The 19,974-nt window shown below is 41.5% G+C and overlaps 2 protein-coding genes across 2 annotated transcripts in view; one reads left to right on the top strand and one right to left on the bottom strand.

Annotated features, from left to right (window-relative positions):
- fitm2 (fat storage inducing transmembrane protein 2) overlaps nucleotides 1-15,951 on the top strand; it is a 24,511-nt gene extending 8,560 nt beyond the window's left edge. Inside the window, exons 3-4 of the transcript XR_004657149.1 lie at nucleotides 5,118-5,123; nucleotides 15,941-15,951. The gene's annotated coding sequence lies outside the window, so the exon portion shown is untranslated. The remainder of the gene's footprint in view (nucleotides 1-5,117; nucleotides 5,124-15,940) is intronic.
- gdap1l1 (ganglioside induced differentiation associated protein 1-like 1) overlaps nucleotides 1-16,399 on the bottom strand; it is an 18,296-nt gene extending 1,897 nt beyond the window's left edge. Inside the window, exons 1-4 of the mRNA XM_034875670.1 lie at nucleotides 15,883-16,399; nucleotides 9,554-9,746; nucleotides 2,939-3,112; nucleotides 1,222-1,316 (exon numbers count right to left, since the gene is read on the bottom strand). Coding sequence (XP_034731561.1) covers nucleotides 1,222-1,316; nucleotides 2,939-3,112; nucleotides 9,554-9,746; nucleotides 15,883-16,062 — 642 coding nt within the window. The 5' untranslated portion in view covers nucleotides 16,063-16,399. The remainder of the gene's footprint in view (nucleotides 1-1,221; nucleotides 1,317-2,938; nucleotides 3,113-9,553; nucleotides 9,747-15,882) is intronic.
- Nucleotides 16,400-19,974: the final 3,575 nt, after the last annotated feature.

The following is a 19,974-nucleotide window of genomic DNA, read 5'->3' as shown; positions in this document are numbered from 1 at the left end:
TCCTCTGGTGGACAGACTATGCAACGCCATCACTAACAGGGACGTTGAAGAGCGTCCTCTGGTGGACAGACTATGCAATGCCAACACTAACAGGGACACTGTAGAGCGTCCTCTGGTGGACAGACTATGCAACGCTCATAACATGGTTGACAGTTTTTAGTTTTTAACTATTCATTTATCAGAATAATTTATTTGTCATTAGAAATGATTCTTTGTTGCGCATCAAATCCGTACCTGGTGACAGATGGCGGAGCACGGAGCTGACGCGCCGTTCCGCAGTCGGTGGAAATCAGTGGCAAGAGTAACACTTCCATTCTACTATTTCCCATAAAACAAGATGGAAAGACTTACGGAAAGAGAGCATTCTAATGCTTTGCTGATTTCCCAGAGTATAGTTGTTGAGATAATTGAGTCCGGTCAAAGTGGAGGATCAACCAACCAATCAACACACTGCCATGCCCGGCGCTAACCATGCTGACACGTATCATCTCTGCCTCATTGATTCAAAACCACATGTTTACACAGCACTGGTGAACCAGGTGATTAAATCAATGCGCGGGGATATATTTTTCTCCAGGGAATATGAGCTGTATATACTGTGTACTGTAGTACAGTGGTACAGAGTTTGCATGCTACAGAGCATCCATTTTCATTTTTCAGCTCTTTAGCAATACAAGGAAACTGCTGAAGGCTGAAATTTCCCTCAGATAGACTTGGAAATTCAACTATCTGTCAGTGTTAAAACCTAATAAAGACAAGTTTGACTTGTGGTGGCTTTGTCTATGGTGCCACTATGAGGGAAATAAGCCAACAGAGCTGTCAAAATACTATCTCCTTTATTATCTCTGTCTTTGCTCCTGTACTGTTCATGGGTCGGAAATATATGACATTTAAGGGATTTAAGCCCTGGTTTGGGCTTAATATGTAACTTAAAAGGATCCACATTTTTCAACAAAGATGCTGTTTCTTTCTTCCCAAATGTAGGAGTACTTAAAGGACTGTAATATGTTAAGGGGGTTCATTATTACAAACCATTATTTCCCCCTCAAATCCCATTAAAATATCTTAATTATGTCAGTCATGCATTAATTAATGGAAATTTCAGGTGAAATACAATGGGATTCAGTATAAGTTTAATAAGTGTTTTAGTGCTCCCCTATACACGAGGACATGTATTAAAGGAATGCATTTTAATCCCATTAATGAACACTTGAAACTCACCATGAGCTTCTTCTGCTTGGACAGGTAGGGTTCTGTCAGCTGGGGCTCCTCATGGTCCAACTTCATCAGTTCTGTCGCAGCGTTGGCCAGGTGTCCTGAACACACACACACACACACACTTGATTTTCATGACTATTTACAATGTAGATTGTCACTGAAGGCATCAAAACTAAGAACCAACACATGGAATTATGTACTTAACAAAAAACTGTGATATAACTGAAAACATGTCTTGTATTCTAGTTTCTTCAAAGTACCCCCCTTTGCTCTGATTACTGCTTTGCACACTCTTGGCATTCTCTTCTTGATGAGCTTCAAGAGGTAGTCACCTGAAATGGTTTCCCAACAGTTTTGAAGGAGTTCCCAGAGGTGCTTAGCACTTGTCGGCCCTTTTGCCTTCACTCTGCGGTCCAGCTCACCCCAAACCATCTTGATTGGGTTCAGGTCCAGCAACTGTGGAGGCGCAGCACTCCATCACTGTTTTTCTTGGTCAAATGCAAAAACGCAAACTGGATGGCATGTCACTGCAGGATGCTGTGTAGCCATGCTGGGTCAGTATGCCTTCAATTTTTAACAAATCCCCAACATTGTCACCAGCAAAGCCCCCCCACACCATCACACCTCCTCCTCCAGGTTTCGGAAATGTAGAATCCATCCAGTGAAATTTTCTCCGTCGAACAAAGACACGGTGGTTGGAACCAAAGATCTCAAACTTGTACTTGTCAGACCAAAGCCCAGATTGTCACTGGTCTAATGTCCATTCCTTGTGTTTCTTGGCCCACACAAACCTCTTCTGCTTGTTGCCTCTCCTTAGCAGTGGTTTCCCAGCTGCTATTTGACCATGAAGGCCATAATCGCAGAGTCTCCTCTTAACAGAAGTTCTAGAGATGTGGTGCTGCTAGAACTCTGTGTGGTATTCATCTGGTCTCTAATCTGAGCTGCTGTTAACTTGCGATTTCTAAGGCTGGAGACTCGGATGAACTCATCCTCAGCAGCAGAGGGGACTCTTGGTCTTCCTTTCCTTGGACGGTCCTCATGTGAGCCAGTTTCGTTGTAGCGCTTGATGGTTTTTGCAACTGCACTTGGGGACACATTCCAAGTTTTCGGAATTTTTCGGACCGACTGACCTTCATTTCTTAAAGTAATGATTGCCACTCGTTTCTCTTCTCTTAGCTGATTGGTTCTTGCCATAATATGAATTCTACCAGTTTTCCAATAGGCTGTCGGCTGTGTTTCAACCTGACTTCTGCACAACACAACTGATGGTCCCAACTCCAAAGAAATTCCACTAATTAACCCTGACAAGGCCCACCTGTGAAGGGAAACCATTTCAGGGGACTACCTCATAAAGCTCATTGAGAGAACACCAAGGGTTTGCAGTTTCAAACCTTTGGCCTGTATATATATCAGTCTATTTATATACATATATATATACAGTACATATATGTATGTATACATATATAAACTGTATATATCTACATACATGTGTATATATACATACTGTATATATGTATACATATATGTGTATGTATATATATATATATATATATATATATATGTGTGTGTGTGTATATATATATATATACATGTTTTGTATATATACAGTGTTTTGTATATATATTTAAATACAAAACGTCTACCCTGTTCTTCTTGTAGTTAATGCAGAATTATGAACCAATAATATGAGCCTACACAATGTTTAGGTGGCATCACTTACTACGTATTTCTGCGGTGGCGTACTTTGGGATCATAGAGTCGGTGGTGAGCTCCGGATGGAGGATGCAGCCGTGTGTGTAAGCGTCCATGGGCAGACCGTCCAGCAGCTGGCGGTACTGCTGCACTCGGTCGTGGAGAGGCGAGTCTGCATCAGGAACCAGCTGAGCCACCGCGTCTGCGGGCGAGACATCGATGTGAAAACAAGAAGCTTGTCACGGCTCTCTGAGGAGAAAAACAGACTCAGAAGTACATGTATACAGTGTCAATAAAGCCAGCACAGTTTGTCATATTCTTGGTATATTTTCATAAACTTTCCAGAACACCTGAGGTTTCTACACAACCACTGTTGCATGTAACTCCCCCAAAAATAACCCAATTCTCCTGCTGCCTGATAGACAACAACACATGGCACGGTAACCTGGTAACAGGTTGCCCTCTGCAACACACCAGCAGTCACGTTTCACAAAGCCTGACATTTCAACACCCAGGCCTTCTGGAAGGGGAAAAAACATCTCCTGAAGACTAACAAGCTTCTGAGAATTTCCAGTAAATAGGTTTAACCTGAAAACACTCATTAACCCATGAAACGGAGGTAAGACTCCAAGCACAATCCAGGTGAAGAAAACACAATAAGCGCAGTAAGAGATAGAGCACACAGGTTCATTAGGTCCCCCTGGGCCGGCTGACCCGCTGCTCTGTTTATCTGCTGCTTAGGTTAAAGGAACAGTTCGATATTTTGGGAAATATATAAATAGAGCAGCGGGTAAATAAATGAATATTTGAGTTAGATAAGAAGATGAATTCATTCTATATTATTACCAGTGCTTTGATATTTGATTGTTTTGTAGTTTTGATATTTAATTGACTCACTGCACAGTTCTTTTTAAATAGTTTTTTGTATACTTTACAATGAATCAATCTATCTATCTATCTATCTATCTATCTATCTATCTATCTATCTATCGATCAATTGATCTATCTGGCTATCTATCCATCTATCTATCTATCTATGTATGTATTTATCTATGTAACAATCTATCTATCCATCTGTCTATCTATCTATCTATCTATCTATCTATCTATCTATCTATCCATCCATCTATCTATCTATCTATCTATCTATCGATTGATCTATCTATCTATGTATGTGTATGTATCTATCTATCTGTCTATCAGTCCAGCTATCTATCTATCTATCTATCTGTTTATCTATGTACGTATGTATCTATCTAACTATCTATCTATGTATCTACCTGACTAACTATCTATCTATCCATCCATCCAATCTATCTATATATATATCTATCTATCTATCTATCTCTCTCTCTCTATCTTTATCTGTCTATCTATCTATCTATCTTTCTATCTTTTTATCTATCTAGTTATCATCCCTAATACAGTTTAGTATCCCTAATACATCTATAGACTGACAAAATCTCTAGATAGACAAGTTAAAATTGTCTTTGTCAAAACTCTAAATACAATCCTCACACCACGCACTACATTCACGACATCAATCAGCAGTCCACATTTACAGACAATAGAGCTACATGTTAAAATCAACCGTAATTCTCCTTTAAACAGACAGATAAGAGAGTGGCATCGACCTTCTTATCAACCTAGGCGCCATGATACAAATACTTTTTACACTTTGGCTTTTGTACAGATGCCAAAATGTCCAAAATGTTGAACTACTCCTCTAACAAGTTTTCTTTATTTTACTGTCCTAATTCATGGACGCCGTTGATCGTAATGACCTGCTCTGGGACTCAGAATAACAGGTTAGCAGAGCAGGCGGAGCTTTTATCTGTGTGCAGGGTGACAGCCAGCCAGACTCAGGTGCGGCATCGCTGACTAAGGAGACAGTCAGCTGGCTGCTTGCCTGGCGATGTTTGGGCAGACAGAGAAGCTTGCGGAGGGGTGGAGCTGCACCTGGCACAGCTCCAGAGAGCTGAGTAATCAGTCCCCGGACCTGCATGCCCAACCTGGGCCACATGCAGTGGTCCTCTGGGGGGTCTACTGCAACACTGTGGGGGAAATATCACATAAGCAACTAAATGATGAGCAAATTTGGGCTGTGCAATTAATCAAAATTGTTATTACTTTTCTGTCTTTTTTTTATTAATTTCAAATCCTTATGATCACAAAAAACAATGGGAAAGTAATGGGAAAGCATTAAGAGAAATGTCCCAGTTCTAAGTGTTTTTACTTTTGATTTGTTAAGCTGTTTCACAGTTTTTTTACTTCAATAAATGCAACATCTTTCCAAAAGAAAATGAGTGGTCGTGTCAAATAATCATGATTTCAATATTGATCAAAAAAATGTGGATTATACAGTTGCAAAAAAGTATGTGAACCCCTTGGGATTACGTGGAGTTTTGCATGAATTGGTCCTGAAATATGCTGTGATCTTCATCTAAGTCACAAAAATAGAAAAAAAACAGCTTAAAATAATACTACACAAACATTAGATGTTGCCATGGTTTACCTGAACATAACATGTAAACATTCACAGTGCAGGGAGGAAAAAGTATGTGAACCCCTAGCCTAGTGACCTCTCCAGGAGCTCATTGGAGCCAGGAGTGAGCCAACCTTGACTCCAGTCGGTTGGATGATCTTGGATGTGTTGCTGACAGCTGTCCTGCCCTTCAGAAACACACACCTCTTTTGGGTTTACTGGTTTCAAGAAGCACTGTCTGATGTGAACCATGCCTCACAGAAAAGAGCTCTCAGAAGACCTACGGTCAAGAATTGTTGACTTGCATGAAGCTGGTAAGGGTTACAAAAGTATCTCCAAAAGACTTGTCCACGGTGAGAAGGGCTGTCTACAAATGGAGAACGTTTAGCACTGTTGCGGCTCTCCCTAGGCGTGGTAGTCCTGTAAAAATGACTCAAAGAGCACAGCGCAGAATGCTTCATGAGGTAAAGAAGAGTCCTAGATTGTCAGCTAAAGACCTACAGAAATCTCTGGCACATGCTAATACAGTACATGGGAGGACACCACGGAGGAAGCCATTGCTGTCCAAAACAAATGTTGCAGCACGTTTGAAGTTTGCAAAAGAGCCTGGATGGTCCACAACACTACTGGCAAAATATATGGCAAAATTGAGTTGTTTGGGAAGAAAACAGAACACTATGTGTGGAGAAAAAAAGGCACAGCACACAAACATCCAAACCTCATCCCCACTGTAAAACATGGCGGAGGGAGCATCATGGTTTGGGGATGCTTTGCTGCCCCAGGGCCTGGACGGATTGTTGGGAAAATGAATTCCAAAGTTTATCAAAACATTTTGCAGGAAAACGTACGACCATCTGTCTGCCAACTGAAGCTCCACAGAGGATGGGTGATGCAACAGGACAGCTACCCAAAGAGTACAACAAAGAAATGGCTTCAACAGCACAGAATACACCTTCTGGAGTGGCCCAGTCCGAGTCCTGACCTCAACCCAATTGAAATGCTGTGGCATGACCTTCACTCCATACATCCCAAGAATGTTGCTACACTGAAACAGTTTTGTGAAGAGGAGTGGTCCAAAATGACTCCAGATCGATGTGCAGGTCTGATCTGGAACTACAGGGTTGAGGTTATTGCTGCAAAAGGAGGATCGACCAGTTAAGTCCAAAGGTTCACATACCTTTTCCTCCCTGCACTGTGAAGGCATGCCAATTAATGTCCAATTAAACCATGGCAACATCTAATGTTTGTGTAGTATTTTCACCAGACTGTGGTTGTCTATTGTTGTGACTTAAAAGAAGTTCAGAGCACATTTTATGACCAATTCATGCAAAACTCCACGTGATCCCAAGGGGTTCACATACTCTTTCTTGCAACTGTAAGTTTCTATAATCGAGCAGCCCTAGTTCAAACTGTCTTGGTGACAGTGATGCAGATTTACAGAATATGAGAGTCTGCAAATATTTTTCACACAGTGAGAGCTCTCTGCTGCAACAACATTATAACGTAGTCAAGTAGAGTACCGGTATGAGAGTCTCTTCTGAGACATCTGCACTTTTCCGGCCACACGTTGCCAGCATTCATCAGAGAGTACTCCTATTTCGGCCTGATGCACCACACCTTCCGCTTTCTTTGTGTTGGCATTTGAAACTCCGATGGATTTATGAAGACTATGGTTAACTCTCCTCAGATCTCTGCAGGGTAAATCCAGAGAGCTAGCTAGACTATCTGTCCAATCAGAGTTTTCTTTAACTGAAACATCTTCTGAACGTGCACATGTTCCACCAAAAAAACTTCCTTCCGAGGCTATTTTGTGGAAGCACCGCTGCTCCGTCCGACGCTTAGCACTGCCCAGGACGATTGGGATTGGTTTAAAGAAATGCCAATAAACCATTGCAGCGCTGTGAGGAAGGTCTAGCAATGCGAGACTATTTCAAAGTAACTTGTTCCAAAAGAAATAAATACAGTTACTGGCATGCAACACTAGTCTGGCTATCACAAGACCAAGCCAAGCTCAATGGATTTGAGACTGAGCGTTAGTCTGGGGGGTCTGCTTTGTATTTTCTCTGCACGTGAGGCGTGACCAATGGGCATAGTTGAAATGACTGTACGCAATTGGATAGTCCTTCAACCAATCAGACCAACGATCCAGGTGACGGAGAAGCGACAGCAGCCAACATCAACAGGTTGCTGCGCTTCGGTGGCGTTTGGTGACCGCTATGTTGATTGTAACCAAGAAGCTGCTTAGTTGTTTCTCTATCGTCATGGTGTTAAACCTGCCAATAGTGCCCCAGGTAGATAAGCCAGTTTGTGATTGGTTTCTGCAAAATTGTGAACCGAAGCAGGAGAATTAAACGTGCAGGTTTCCAGACCGAGCTGAAGAATTTCTTTAGTCGAGGACAGCCCTACAGAAAAAGCCTTGTAGACCTTCATAACTAACCAAGCAGTGAACCACATCATCTGCAAAGCTTTTAAGCACCGCTGCTCCCAACCAGTGACCACGAACTAACTCAAGACAAGAGAGTTCTCCAGTTATGGGCCAGCATTCCTCAGATCTGACTGGTATAAGACTCACAGGACATTACATAATGACATAATTTCTCAACTGTCGGATCTAAAGGACATGCCACCCACAGAGATAACAGGATATGGTGTATCCATCTTAACATTTGCTTGCTCCTAGAACTGCACAGACAGTGGATGACATTAGTGACTTTTACACCTGAATCACTGTCTCACAATGCACATAAATACATATATTTTTTTTAAGATTATTTTTTGGCCTTTTTCACATTTTATTTGATAAGACAGCTAGGTGAGAAAGGGGGAAGTCATGCAGGAAATCGTCACAGGTTGGACTTGAACCCTTGACCTCTGTCCTGAGGTACAACCTTCTCAGTACATGCTCTACCCACCGAGCCAATCCGGCCACACCACATTGCACATATTGACATATTTTTACCTATTATATTTGTGAAATTCTCTCTCTCCTGTTTTGCAGCTGTCTGTCGTTTGCCACAAGTTGCCCCCCAAGCAATCCCATTGCTGCAAAGACATTGTTGCAACCACTTAGAGTTTCACAGCACAGTACACACACTGTACAAGGACGACAGATGGCCTGGGAGTGATGGCTTCCATTTGTCTTTGCTAGTCCCGCTTCACAAACTGGGTGAAGAATGCAGCCTCGTATTCTCTGTAAGCAACAACCCACACCAGGCATCTTCCCCCGAAAACCCCAAGATCAAAATGTAAGAATAGCAATTGCTGTCATTCAAGAAACAGGAGATCTGCCCAGCTGTTACCAGCAGAGGTATGTGCGTATTTTTTTTCAAACATTTCCCTTCCAAAATAACCTAAATATACTGAATTGTCATGATAAATTCTCAAACTAGCTGCATATGTTGGGAAATCGATTTTGAATCAAATCGTGACCCCAAAAACCAGAATTAAATTGTGGGATTCCAATAGATTAGGGCCTATTTCAACCTTTTTGCGTACTGCAAAAATTTATTTTGCTGCTTGCCTTTCTGCTTTTGTCCTCTTAAGACGCTGACACATCAACCCGATCATCGGCCGTCGGACAGTCTGGCAGGTCGGTGACTCGGTGACTCGGACTCAACGACCAATCTGATTGGTGGCACGCTAACCCGGAAATGACGAGTGGTATGACAAACGCCTCTCAAAATCGGACAAAAAGCTTTTAAACTGACCTTCGTTGATCTGACGTGAAGACAGATTAAGCAGCTGCACGGCCTATTTCTAGCTTAAAATGTTTTTAGAAACATGTTTCGAGAACTATTTTCTCAAAATAGGAGATTGTTTTCCAAAGGAGACGCCATTATGGTCGGTTTTGAAATTTCGGAGAAGCCAGACCCACGTGATGCGTTCGTCCAATCAGATAAGACAAGAATATAAGAAAAACCTTTATTTGTCCCACAACAAGATGACCACAGACAGGACCCTCGTCTAAATGCTGAGTATTGCTCCTACTACAACCCCATGCACACACCTTCAGCATGTAGAAAAAAGCTCGACAGACCTGTCATGACTCGATGTTCCGGAGCCACAAAGCAAGACTCTCTCTGTGCCTCTGAGTCATGTTTGTATTTTTTTAAATCAAAGCTCAACATGAAGAGAAACCACATTGTTACTGCACCATACCTCCCACAAAGTTTTTCTCCAGGTAATCTATAATCTGGTTGTAGTCACTGATGATGGTGTCGCCGTGGAGGAAGACGGGCACCTCCTCACCCAGGTTCAGCCTCATGAACCAGGGCTCCTTGTGCTCCTGCAGCGGCATGCTCACATCCCTCTCCTCGCACACCAGACCCTTCTCATTGATGACGAGACGGACCTGCAATCACAAACACACAAACAGCTGGTGGGAAGTGAAAGGCAATCATTTAGTCCGTCTTTTTGTTCCAGTTTTTTGTTTTCTCTAAATCGAAACACAACAAATCTTTTCTTTAGCTGAAAAGAGCAAATGCAATAATACCCAAGCTAAGCAGGGTGGTTAATAGCTTCAGCTATCACTTTATGACTTAATCAAGTTATCATGTTTGTGTTGTGTTGAATAAATCGGCGTGTCTGAATCATTTGCTTAGTCTGGCAAAATAATGAGATGCTTAACAGCGCGCTAACGTTTGAGCACAAACCTTCAGGATGCATTGCTTGTGGGATGAAGGATAAGCCAAGGTCCATGGAGAGTTCTTAGTGGGAATAAGATTAATGAAAGGAGATGACACTTGGGTTATAAAGTGCTACATTTGGCCGAACACGGCTAGACATGGTGTAACGTAATAATACTGAATGATTCAGTAACACGAGCGCAGTAATTACAGCAGGGCCGCTCAATCGGACAGCAGGAACCAATCTCTGAATGCAGCTGCAAAGTCAAACTAGAAAAAAAAAGCTTTTACATCTATATGAGCGTGACTTTGTTACACACTAAATCAAGGATTTCTATACACAACTGTCAAGGGTTCCAGGTCCCAGGCTTGCACTGCAAGTGTCCCTAGGTTAAGCCCACAATAACACTGCTAAGCAAGAGTAAGTTATATAATATTAGTCACTCCTTAGTAATGATGCCAAGTAGTTCAGCTGCCTGGGAGGCACACAATTAACTCCTATTATGTAACACTATACAGTAGCTTAGGTTACATCTGAGTGTTACTACATTTCCTGTTAACGTTGGTAAAAATGCACAATTTTAAGGTATTTTACTTAAGTATTATATTTCTGTTTCCTTCTGCTTAATACTTCTACTCCACTACATGTCAGAGGGAAATATTGTAGTTTTTTAACTCCACGACATTTATCTGCTGTGTTACTAGTTTAGAGATGTAGGTTTTACTTAGTAAAAACATATATACTTAAAAAGGTAAACTTATAGACTACAACACATTGTTTGACAATAAAAGCAACACAAAAGCAGTGTCTAGTTCCCCGTGCATGGTTTCATTTCAGTTTGAGCCAAAGTGTCTAGTAAAAAAATTACAAAAAAGCTCAGATTAGAGAAAGAGAGTAACACATACATATTTTTTTAGCAAAACAATTTCCCCTGCCACCTTACTTACTTATCTCACATATACCAGATGTATATGTGACCCTTTGAGAGCAGTAGAAACTTTTGGTTGAGGGTGCAGAGTTTTAAAGAAGGGAGGCCCATGCACTCGAATAGCGCTCTGCTAACTTGAATGGGAATTAAATTGTCTAACCGTGCCGCTCCTCTAGACTTTCCAAATGTTCTCAGACAGAATGGATCAAATTCTGATTCGGATGTGGGGGTTGTAACGCTAAAAAAAATGTAACCACTGATTCAGAGATGTCTACAGGAAAAAGTCTTTTTGGGTCAGAAGGCATCACGTGATGGGCCGGAAGTTGTAATTCCATTATTCGGCTTCAAAGCCCGGCACAGTTCCTTTGTTCTGGTATAAAGTAGTTAAAGGTCCCATGGCATGAAGAGTTCCCTTTTATGAGGTTTTTAACATTAATAGGAGTTCCCCCAGCCTGCCTATGGTCCCCCAGTAGCTAGAAATGGTGATAGTTGTAAACCGAGCCCTGGGTTCACCCCCTCTCCTCCTCAAAAGCGTCAGACTCAGAAATGGTACGTACTAAGAACTACTCATTGTGGGACTGCGGAGACGTCCCGGCCTACAAATCCTATCCTACAGACTAACAACAGCAAACAGACAGTATTTGTCTGGTTCAGATCCTTGCAAAACTCACACTACTGACCCCCCAAAACTCACAATCAATTAGTTCTTTAATTTTCATATTTTTCTATTTAAATTAGAAGAAAGATTAAAAAAATCTCTCTAATATCATGAGTTCAATTACAAGTGACATAACCACAATTAGATATTTTCCTCATATAACCCTACAATAGTGTACTACAGAAATTGTAGTACTCTGATGTAGGGTTATATGACAACTACTACTACTTGTCCCTGACTAGGGGTTTGAATGCAGGACTTTTACTTGCAACCTGCCTGAGTATTTTTACATCGTTGTATTTTCCTACAGTAAAAATTGGAATACTTCTTCCACCGCTGGTTGTCAATGCATAATTAAATTACTGCTAACTCTTACATGACTGAGCCGATAATGGCTGGCGTCATGAACACTGCCGTGTCACAGCCTCGCAGAAGGTGTATCGAAGGTGTAAATCTCTAACCTGCAGGCTTCGAGGTTTCCAGTGCTCTATTGATCTATGAAGCTGGCCTCTAAATGTGCTGTTACTCCAGGGTATCAGGCTCCATCTGTCTCTATCTTTACCACATCGGCTGTGTTCACAAAACATAAAAATGTAAATGAATGTACTGTATGGCCGTGGGAGCACAGTTCCGACAGAAGTTAGTCGTGAAGCATTATAAACAAAGAGGAGGATAAAGAATGTGGCGTGCAGGACAAATCCAATGGCTCCGCGTCCCTCTTTCCTCCTGAACTGGATGAGGCATGCACAGACTTGTAAATAATCCAACTGGCCTGAACATCTGATGACGATGTTATCTTCACAGAGCTGTGGATCTGCTGGACTCTTTTGTCATCACTTGCTGAGTGTTTCATTGCCAAAGTGTTAACTGTAGGTTTTCCTTTTAGACAAAAGTAAATTGACTAAATAAAACACTATCTTTCATGGTGTTGTTGCTGATATACTTTGAACGATCATGTTGCACTGCTACATTAAGGCCCAAAATATTCAGTTCAATTCTGCTGGAGTGGACAACCTGGTGCTCTTAATCTCATAAAATCCATCCCCAAAATGCCATTTGAAACACACATCAGCTTGCATAACAACAAAAGGCCCACGCCATTGTAAACACACATCAGTAATCCAGCGCTGTGACTGATATCCACGCGTTGTCCATCTTTCTACTTCTACTCCGCAACAATTCAGCGAGAAGTATTCATCTGACAGCTTTAGTTAATAATATGATCATTTATCATGTTTATTGATCCCCAGTGGGGAAATTACAATTTACACTGTGTTTGTTAGTAATCACACACACAGGCCTGACATACACACACGTGCTCGGGACCTATTCATGCAATAATGGAGAGATGTCAGAGTGAGTGGGCTGCCAGCTGGACCAGCGCCCTGAGCAGTGGGGGGGGGGGGGGGGGGGGGGGGGGGGGGGGGGGGGGGGGGGGGGGGTCCGGTGCCTTGCTTAAGGGCACCTGGCAGGAGGTGCAGTGGCTCTCCAGCTACCAGTACACAGTCTCAACCCAACTCCCTATGGACTGAGCTACTGTACTAATTAAGATTTTTGTGCACAAAACACATGTAGTTTATAAAATACAACGTTTATTATAAATTAAAAGAGCCAACAATTGAACAACCTACAAGTCCAACTGAGATGATTAGACCATTTCCAGAGCCGTTTGGATCATTGAAAAAAATTGAGTTTTTTTCTGCATTGAGTACTTTTCATTTGAATACAATAAATACAGTTTACCGATGATACTAACATACTTTTACTTTTACCTCGTGTTGTCTTCCCGTCAAAATTGAAATTCAACACTTCTTAACTTTTTCTTTGTTCCATTGTTCAACACTTTTTTTCAATGTTTGTCTTTTTTTCCGTTTAACACTACGTCACACTGACTTATCAACTTTAGTTTTACAGTCATTTCTGGAATTTATGGTCAATAAACCTCATTTATAGGAAATTATACCTAATGTTTGAGTCAGAAAAGCAGAATTAATAATTATTGAGACTAAAATTAAAGGAATTGATGTTGATGAATAATCACAGACTGGAATATGTCAACTTTTACTCAATACTATTTCAAAACCACTTCAATGTTTTCTTCAAATGCTATAAAATTGAATAAGATGCCCCAAAATTCATGAAAGTAGAGATTTGTACTTGCCAAAGAGCGTTGTGTGGAATCAATCATGTTATTTTGGGTAATTAAAAAGAACATCGATATAGGACAACATGAGGACAACATGGGGTTAAGTAACATTTTCAATACAGGACTTTTACTTGTAACAGAGTATTTTTACAGTATGGTATCAGTACTTTTACTTAAGTCAAGGATCTAAATACTTCTTCCACTTCTGTGCATGCCCACTAGTCCGGTGCATTGACAGCACAGTGTCACATGATTGTGAAGTTACTCCAGCTACTCCAGGTCCAGGATTAGCTCACACTAAAGTGGCTAGGAGCCAACAATCGAACCTTGAAAGTGACGTGCCAACATGAGACTCAGTCTCTGTGACCTGAAGCATGGTGCTACTGTATATTCCTCTCTAACCACCTGAACTCAAGGTGGTTAGAGAGGAGTCTACAGTAGCACCATGCTTCAGTTCATAGAGACAGAGCTATGGCTGTTCTGGGGCAATGTGGAGTGATGGTGCATGCATTGAGTCATGACAAGAATATTTAACCAATCCTGTCGTATGGTGTGTAAAAAAAGATGAATTCATCTGCCAATTATTTGTTAAGTGAGTCACTGTTATCTAAACTGTAATGATATAAAATATCGTTTATTTGTCCTACACATACAAGAGTGTATGTTCTGCATTGAAACCACCCTATTTAATTAGGGGCAGTGGCCAAGTCTAGGGCTGGGTATCGGGTAATGTATCAATACCATATTATGACTTTGATACAGGTTCGTGAACTATACTTTTTTCTATACCATTTTTTAAAATCAATTACTTATTTACTCATAACGGCACAAATCTTTAAAAAAAATAATAACTACGTGAGCTCCGTTTCTGTGTAATTTAGAGTTTTTCCTGAGTGTCTCTACGACGTGAAACTATAGACAACCAATCACAAACATTATTAGATCTTGGTAGAAGCATGCTGCATGCCGATTGGCTCACTGACGAGAATCGCTTCCCAGGTGTTGCAATTGGGTGTTGAATGACGAGGCATTTTTCAATTCTGGATACTCTAGAGCTGATTTCGGTGCCCATAAGTGTTGCACTCTGCACCCACCCGTAGCCAAAACCAAGGGCCAATGGTTGGAGTTGCTAGCATGCATGTCGTTATGGTGGGAGGAAACCCACGGAAACACAGAGAGAACCTGCAAACTCCAAAAAGAAAGGCCCGGATCAAACCCAGTACTCAGCAGTAGACTGAGCCCCCAGTGCTGCCAAACTCAAGAGGATTTATGTCCTGTTGGTATTGTACTAAGGTTTCAGAAATAGGCTACTTAAAACCTCTCGCATTCTATTTTATCTTAAAAATAGCATGTCATTATGGAACTGGACAGAAGATATTTTACATCAAATGTGTTCACAGGCTGAGTAAATTAAACTTATGTGCAATACTGGTGGAGTTCCCCTTTAATATACATGCTTATTGTGAAGGAAAGCCCTGTGGATTATACATAAGAGTAAAATCACCTTGTTGCAGCCGTATACTGGTTATTACTGGGAATGGATCATGTCTGCTTTCAGAGTTTTGACAGGCTTGGTTTGATCACACATGGCCATTTAACAGCAAAGGTACAGGTTACTGTCTGCCAAAGGTAACCACAGGTAGACTTAAAGAAGCCCGTAAAGACAACAACATATGGTTTGATTTAGCTGCAGAAGGGGGAAGGTGGCCTTTGGTTGTTTTTTCACATCATTTGAATCAATTATTTAGGATGTCATGTGTCAGAGCATGGGTTGTAACCACATTTAGCAGCTTTAAGGAGGCAAAACAGCTTCAACATTTCAATAAAAAAAGTGGAAGCTGATGAGATATGAGGGGTGATTTACCCAATGGTAGATAAACAGAATATTGACCATCCATCCGGCTATATCTCGAGAAAATGAGCCCCATGCTGCAGCGCTTTTCTAACGGAGATCTGCTCAGCTGCAGGATCATATTCATATTCCTGAGGTATGTGCAGGAATATGCATGCACACACACGCAAAAAAATCAAATCATAACAAACCAACACAGGGAGCTCCACTCTGTAGCATCATGCAGAGAGACGTGGAGCCACCTCCATTTTTATGCTCTGCTGTGTTTTTTTTTTACCTTTTGGGAGGTGAAAGACTGCGTCCAGTGGTATAAAACGAGCCTGTCTTTACTGAAGGGTTTGGGCTCTGCCGTCGGTTCTTCGCACTGCTCCCCGTCTGTGATTTTGCCGTCTTCGTCCATGGCTGAGATGGGCCACCAGCTACAGTTGGTGGGGGTAACATTGTTGGAAGACGCCATGACAGAGCGTTTTGTGCGTGTGGAGGACAGAGGAGCGAGGAGGGACAGGAGAGGAGAGAGAGAGAGAGAGAACGAGAGAGAGAGAGAGAGAGAGAGAGAGAGAGAGAGAGAGAGAGAGATTTAGCTCAGCTTCATCGGTTTACGCGGCCGCAGCATCCGTCAGTTTCGGACAGCTCCGGTGCTGAAATCGGCTTCACCTCCGAATGAAAAAAGAGGTATTTTTGTTTTTTTACATACAAAAAAAATCCATATGCAAACAGCTACTTACTCGAGCATGCTGCTGCACTTACAATTAAATCAATGTGTGGCCGTATTACATCATGAGGCACGCAAAACATGCGCGGTGGAGACCCGCGGAGGGAGCGTTTCAGCGGAAGGTCAATCGGCTCTCTATCGCCTAAGGACAAGATGCAGGCTCGATGTAGCCTGCAAGACTAGTGTCAGGGTTACAGTCTCCACAGTGTATACGCCCACACGTGCAACTGGATAAAAAACAAAAAAAGTCTATGGAAATGACAGATATGTGCGTAGGGATCGTGTCTGGTGTGAAGTAAGTAGGACTACTTTTACTCAAGCACTTGATACTTTTTGCTGCTATGGCCTACTCTCATTACATTTTAGTACTTAGTATTAGTATTTTTTAGTAGCATAACTCAGTACTGGAAAATGTTTTAACATATGAATACATTAAATTTGGACTTCAAATGGAGAAAAGAACAACTGAGTTTGGAGTGAATGATCTGATTTAATGGCAAAATATTTCATACACAAATGTCGATTTCTTAAAGCATCCCCTGTCTTTAATGTCTTTCTAAATGATCCAATTCTGTGTAAACATTCCCCGAAATGTTGCAAAACTAAAAAAAGCCCTACTTTTTCATGAATGTTTATGCAAACTCATTCCTTAGTGTCTCTTTTCCCTTTTGTCTGTTTTTTGGAAAAATGTATCAGTGTCGTACTCCATGTTCAAATCCTGTTGTAGAATTGACTGAGTATGTTTGCAATGTGCCTTGTTGTCTGTTTGATATGAATCTTTAATAAAAAAAAATGAATCTATGCCCTCTTCCTAAATGGAATCAGCTGTTGGAGGCGGTCACCTTCCTGCTTAACCAATCAGAATCATACACAAATTGCAAGAGCCAACCTCCAGTCCTCTACTCCAGCTGACCGGTCCAGAGCCTGATGGTTCCCTATAGATATATGAAATATTTGTACAGCGATAGAGTCTAATCGCCAAAGACTTTGTGCATTTTATTGAGCTGTACAATAAACCTAATTTGCATATCTGCAAACATGTCTATCCTCATTGAACTGTAGTTAGCCAACTGTAATTTTCTACAATAAGGTTGTAGTTTAAACATACAACCATATCAAAAAAATACATTGTAAAGAAACCAGTAGTTTCCTATCTTTTTGGCTTGTGACCCTGCCTATGTGTCTTTGGGGACCCATGTCACATTTTCACCAAAGAGTTAGATTTGTAGTTACTAGTAAAATCCCTTCTTTCCAACTCTACACGCCCAGAATGTTTTTTTCAGTTTTCAAATTGGTGGTCTTCAGACTAGAGTTGGGCAATTGACAAAATAAAAAGACAGACACTAAAACTGTTGGCTTGTGCCTCCAGCATTAAGAAAGTAAACACCAAACACTGAAACTGATACACCTGAAAGACTTGCCATCGTAATAATAATAATACTAATAATATATTCTTTATTAGTCCTACAAAGGGAAATGTACAATGTACACACAGGCCTGAATAACACACACATGCTCAGTACCTGTACATGCACTAATGGCAAGATATCCGAGTGGGGGGGCTGCCCATGGAATGGCGCCCTGAGCAGTTGATGGTATGGTGCCTTGCTCAAGAGCAACTTGACAGTGCACAGGAGGTGAACTGGCACCTCTCCAGCTACCAGTCCGCCACCACACTTTGATCTGTATGGGGACTTGAACCTGCCCCCCTTTCTCTCTCTCTCTCTCTCTCTCTTTCTCTCTCTCTTTGACCTCAACACTGTCACACGATGACAACCACAAATAAGCAGGTTTAGGTAGTAAATAACTGGACTCAAGTGACATCACTATAGAAATTGGTGGCGACCATGGTCCCCGATGCTCAACACGCCACCGTTGGGAAGGGACCAGACCTGAGCCCCTATGCCGCCAAATTCAAAGGGATTTATGTACTGTTGGTATTATACTAAGGTTTCAGAAATAGGCTACTTAAAACTCTCGCATTCTGTTTTATCTTAAAAATAGCATGTCATTTTGGAATTCCACAGGCAGACTTGACAAAGCTCCTCCCGATCCACAGAAGACATTTTACATCCACCTGTTCATAGGCTGAGCATTCATAATTTGTGTGTAATACCCCTCTAATATACATGCTGATTTTGAAGGAAAGCCCTGTGGATTATACATAAGAGTAAAAATGCCTTGATGTAGCAATATACTGAATATTACTTTGAATGAATCATGTCTGCTTTCAGAGTTTTGAAAGGCTTCACTAGATCACACACGCCCATTTAACAGTAAAGGGTACAGGTTTCAGTCTGCCAAAGGTAACCAACAATAGACCAGACCTGTTTTTAAAGCAGAAAATAGCTATACTAGGCCTACTTTTACTTTTGACAATTTATATGTCCAATACTTAATATATTTACTGTAATACATCCGAAAATTATCCAATGTATCATCAGATATTAAGGAAACATGCTAATTTGAAATACTATTTTATTCTGACAACGATGCTAATGCTAGTATTTTAAAATGTCCTTTCCGTGATGGAATTTCTGTTTCTGTTTGGGCCTGTGTGTTGTTTGACAGCCAGATATAGCCTACCTGTAAAAACCTAAATCCAGCATGCTACAGCTGTAATGTTAGCACAGACATGAAAGCAGCAAACAAAGGAACAGGGTCAACGGAGATAGATTCTACCTAAACTAAAAAAAAATGGCGTGTTTCTAACAGTTGCACGACTAGAGATGGAACGTATTTAAAAGATAGAGAGAGCTTAGAGCCTAAAAGAACGCAGAGGTGGCTAATTTCCTCCTGAACAGGTAGCTAAGCATTAGCTTCAGGCGAATTTATCCCGGCTTCAAGGGACTGGCATTTTATGTCATTTCAACATTCATTTACTTATATTTAATTATATAGCTAAAGTACCCAAGTTTACTCGCAAAAACAAATTGAGACACAGCCAGTAAAGTGACTGGTCCTGGCTAACGTAGCCATGCTAACCCTGCTCACTGCTAGCTAGCGTTACCGGAGGACCAGGCAAGCGGCCATGGCTGTTTACAACGTGTAGCCTGTTCAACGGCCGTAGCCGACGGTGGTGAGTTATTCTAAGCCAAGGGGGGGGGGGGGGGGGGGGGGGGGGGGGGGGGGGGGGGGGGGGGGGGGGGGGGGGTGCGCTGTAACTTGGGAAGAAGGACCGTGAGTTAGCAGTGTGTTTAGCGGTTGTTGCCGCACTTCTAAGCCAATAGTCGGGTGAGGTGGTGTTATTTCCAGCACTTCCTACCGTAATTGTAAGCCGAGGAAGTGTGTCTGTCCGTCGGGTGGAGAGGGAGGCAAGGTTGTTGTGTTTTTTGCTGTTCCTACCGTATTTCTAAAGTATGTCTGTCACTTTGATACAGAATTACGTGTGCGCTTTTATTGTTAGCATCTAACGTTAGCAACTCCGCTGTGCTTTGAAATAATGTCCACTAAGGACCACTAAGGTCTATATAAAAGAGACTACAGATACAGTATTAGGGACCACTAAGGTCTATATAAAAGAGACTTCAGATACAGTATTAGGGACCACTAAGGTCTATATAAAACAGACTACAGATAAGTATTAGGGACCACTAAGGTCTTTATAAAAGAGACTTCAGATACAGTATTAGGGACCACTAAGGTCTATATAAAAGA

Source organism: Etheostoma cragini, chromosome 7, assembly GCF_013103735.1.
Source record: "Etheostoma cragini isolate CJK2018 chromosome 7, CSU_Ecrag_1.0, whole genome shotgun sequence".
In the NCBI taxonomy this organism is placed as follows: domain Eukaryota; kingdom Metazoa; phylum Chordata; class Actinopteri; order Perciformes; family Percidae; genus Etheostoma; species Etheostoma cragini.
Note: the sequence above shows the minus strand (reverse complement) of the source record. Positions and strands in the feature narration are given on the sequence as shown.